The 2,500-nt window shown below is 43.8% G+C and overlaps 1 protein-coding gene across 3 annotated transcripts in view; it reads right to left on the minus strand.

Annotated features, from left to right (window-relative positions):
* Positions 1-1,520, minus strand: part of gask1a (golgi associated kinase 1A) — a 26,751-nt gene extending 25,231 nt beyond the window's left edge. For 2 of the 3 annotated variants that reach the window (XR_003978451.1, XM_030369569.1), the window contains exon 1: positions 865-1,498. Coding sequence is in view for 2 of the 3 variants with exons in the window: in XM_030369569.1 (XP_030225429.1) it covers positions 865-867 (3 nt within the window). In the remaining variant the exon portion in view is untranslated. Of the gene's footprint in view, positions 1-864 lie in introns of all 3 variants that reach the window. The other variant, XM_030369568.1, reaches the window with a different exon arrangement.
* Between the last annotated feature and the right edge of the window lie 980 nt (positions 1,521-2,500).

The following is a 2,500-nucleotide window of genomic DNA, read 5'->3' on the forward strand; positions in this document are numbered from 1 at the left end:
ATGTGTGAGTGTGTTTGTGTGCTTAGTGCTTACATGTGTGTTTGTCCGTGAGTGTGTGTGTGTGTGTGTGTGTGTGTGTGTGTGTGTGTGTGTGTGCATGTGGAACCCATTAGAAACGAGAGACTGGCTCGAGAAGACCATGGTTAAAAGAGGGACCGCTGTCACTCCGCACAACTGTTTGGACTCCCCCACCTTGACATTAGTGGTTAGGGTCCCCCCCCCCCCCACCGCACACACACACACACACACACACACACACACACACACACACACACACACACACACACACACACACACACACACACACACACACACACACAGAGACTCACACATTGATGATGCTTTAGACTTCACCTGTATTATCTTGAATTTCTCTCTTTAAGCTTTTTATTGTAGTGCAGCCTTTGAAATGCACTGCACTGCAAATGTTCTGCATTTCATAGTATAAGCTATAGGCTTGTCTTATAATTGATTCCTTGGTACGGAATCATTCATTGCGTGGAGGATATATATGCAGACAGACAGAGAGACCGACAGGCAGACAGGCAGGCAGACAGACAGACAGACAGACAGACAGACTGACTGAGAGACGGATCGATTAAAGACCAGAATAGTTTCTTCTATTAATCAACTGTTCTGACCCGAGGTACACTGCGCTTACGTTCCTCCACCTCCTCCTGCTCCCAGAGCGAGCAGATCACAGAGGAGTTCTCTGCGGAGTTGTGGAAGTTCATCTGCACTCCCAGATCTGTCGACGCAGCACTGCGCACCCGGGCTCAGCTTAAAGTTATCCGCCTCGCTAGTTCATGGGGCGAAGATTAACAAAGTAATGGAAAGAAAGGAACAAGAAAATGAAAATCTCACCATCTTTCATAGTCTTGCATTCCACTCTGGTTTCTTGCTGTGCCCGATTGCAGGAGCTGGATGGATTATCCACACAAAACACTGGACAGCTGGTGGTCCTGAAGTTGCATACTAACACGTTTAATATCTCCACCGCTGAAGTCACCCAGTAGTTTGACGCGCATCCGAAGTGAATACCTATCTGTCACTGCTGCACCATGGACAGATCCAATGCAAAAGGGTGCTTTCGAAGGGCCGGATTCAAACCATAGTCCCTCCAACCCAGACACCAGCTAAAGCTCTCTCCCCCATGGGACGGGCGCCGTGCAATCAGCAGACGAGGATGGTTTCAAACTCCAAGCCTACTTTGAGGGGTAGGAGGGAGTTCGGCCGGTGAAATCCGAGAAGAGTCCCGTCTGAAGTCAACCAACGGTGTTTCTTCTTCAGATGGTACAAATTAAAGAAAAAGTCCGGGAATCCACCTCAACACCTACTATACAATCAGACTAATGGTTGTTTGTTTAGGCCCGCCTAGTATGCCTCGATATACGGAGACTGCAGGGTGCTGAAACTTGAGCGCCTTTTTCAGGGATTGCCCATGGAGCGAAATGGTTTCTGATGGTGCGTACACCAAAAATAATAATTTACAAACTTGCATTCAATCTTAAACGTATTCATGCACAATGACTTTAGTGCAGTGGTGCCTGCCTTCAGAAACTATTCTGATCATCTCAAATAATAGATCATATAAATAGTTAGGGATACTGATTTCGCCTTTTTTCTTTTTTGATACACAAAATAATTAATATCTAACAAAAATATACATTCAAATTTGAATAGTTAGTAAGTGGTTGTATTTATTCACAAGAAACATCCTCGACTCGGAGTTCTTGGTTACGAGCTGTGGTGTCTTTTAAAGATACGGACATGGCGCCATCTGGTGGACAAACAACAAAACGTGTTGGTTCTCCCCTTTATTAGTTCAGCTTTTCACAGGTATATTTTGTCAATGAGTTGTGGTAGTAGAGCACAGAGGTGAGTGAGTATCTTCTTCTGTGTATATCATTCATTTATATAATGGCTAAATTAAGCATATCATTCACAAACTTTATACTGTTTTACTTTAAGTGCAATGATAGCAAAGGAAAGCAAAAGTATATTTTGAAGGATGTTTAAACCCACCTGCATTGTCACCATTTCACATTCATTATATATTGATTGACTCTTTTTTACAATTCTATCGTCATTGTTCCAAAGAGAGCTTGTTCATAAAGCAATCGTATGAAGACAATTAAAATGTGGAATTTAGAAGAAAACACAACCGTCACAACACGTGTAAACAAATAAATGCATACACAAGCACGCACGCACACACACACACACACACACACACACACACACACACACACACACACACACACACACACACACACACACACACACACACACACACACACACACTATAAGCCTCTCAGAGTATTAATATAATATACAGACTGTTTAGTACGGCTCACTCTCTTGCAATGACGCAGGCTGCTCGGACATGTGATTCCCGAATAAACGCGGGGGTATCTGCGTTATTATTTCAGCTTGTAAAAGTCCAGTCGACCTCGGTGGTCTTCATTGTTTGAATAATCAAACCGCGCTGTTCGGCAGT

The sequence above is a fragment of the Gadus morhua genome, chromosome 11, assembly GCF_902167405.1.
Source record: "Gadus morhua chromosome 11, gadMor3.0, whole genome shotgun sequence".
NCBI classification, from domain to species: domain Eukaryota; kingdom Metazoa; phylum Chordata; class Actinopteri; order Gadiformes; family Gadidae; genus Gadus; species Gadus morhua.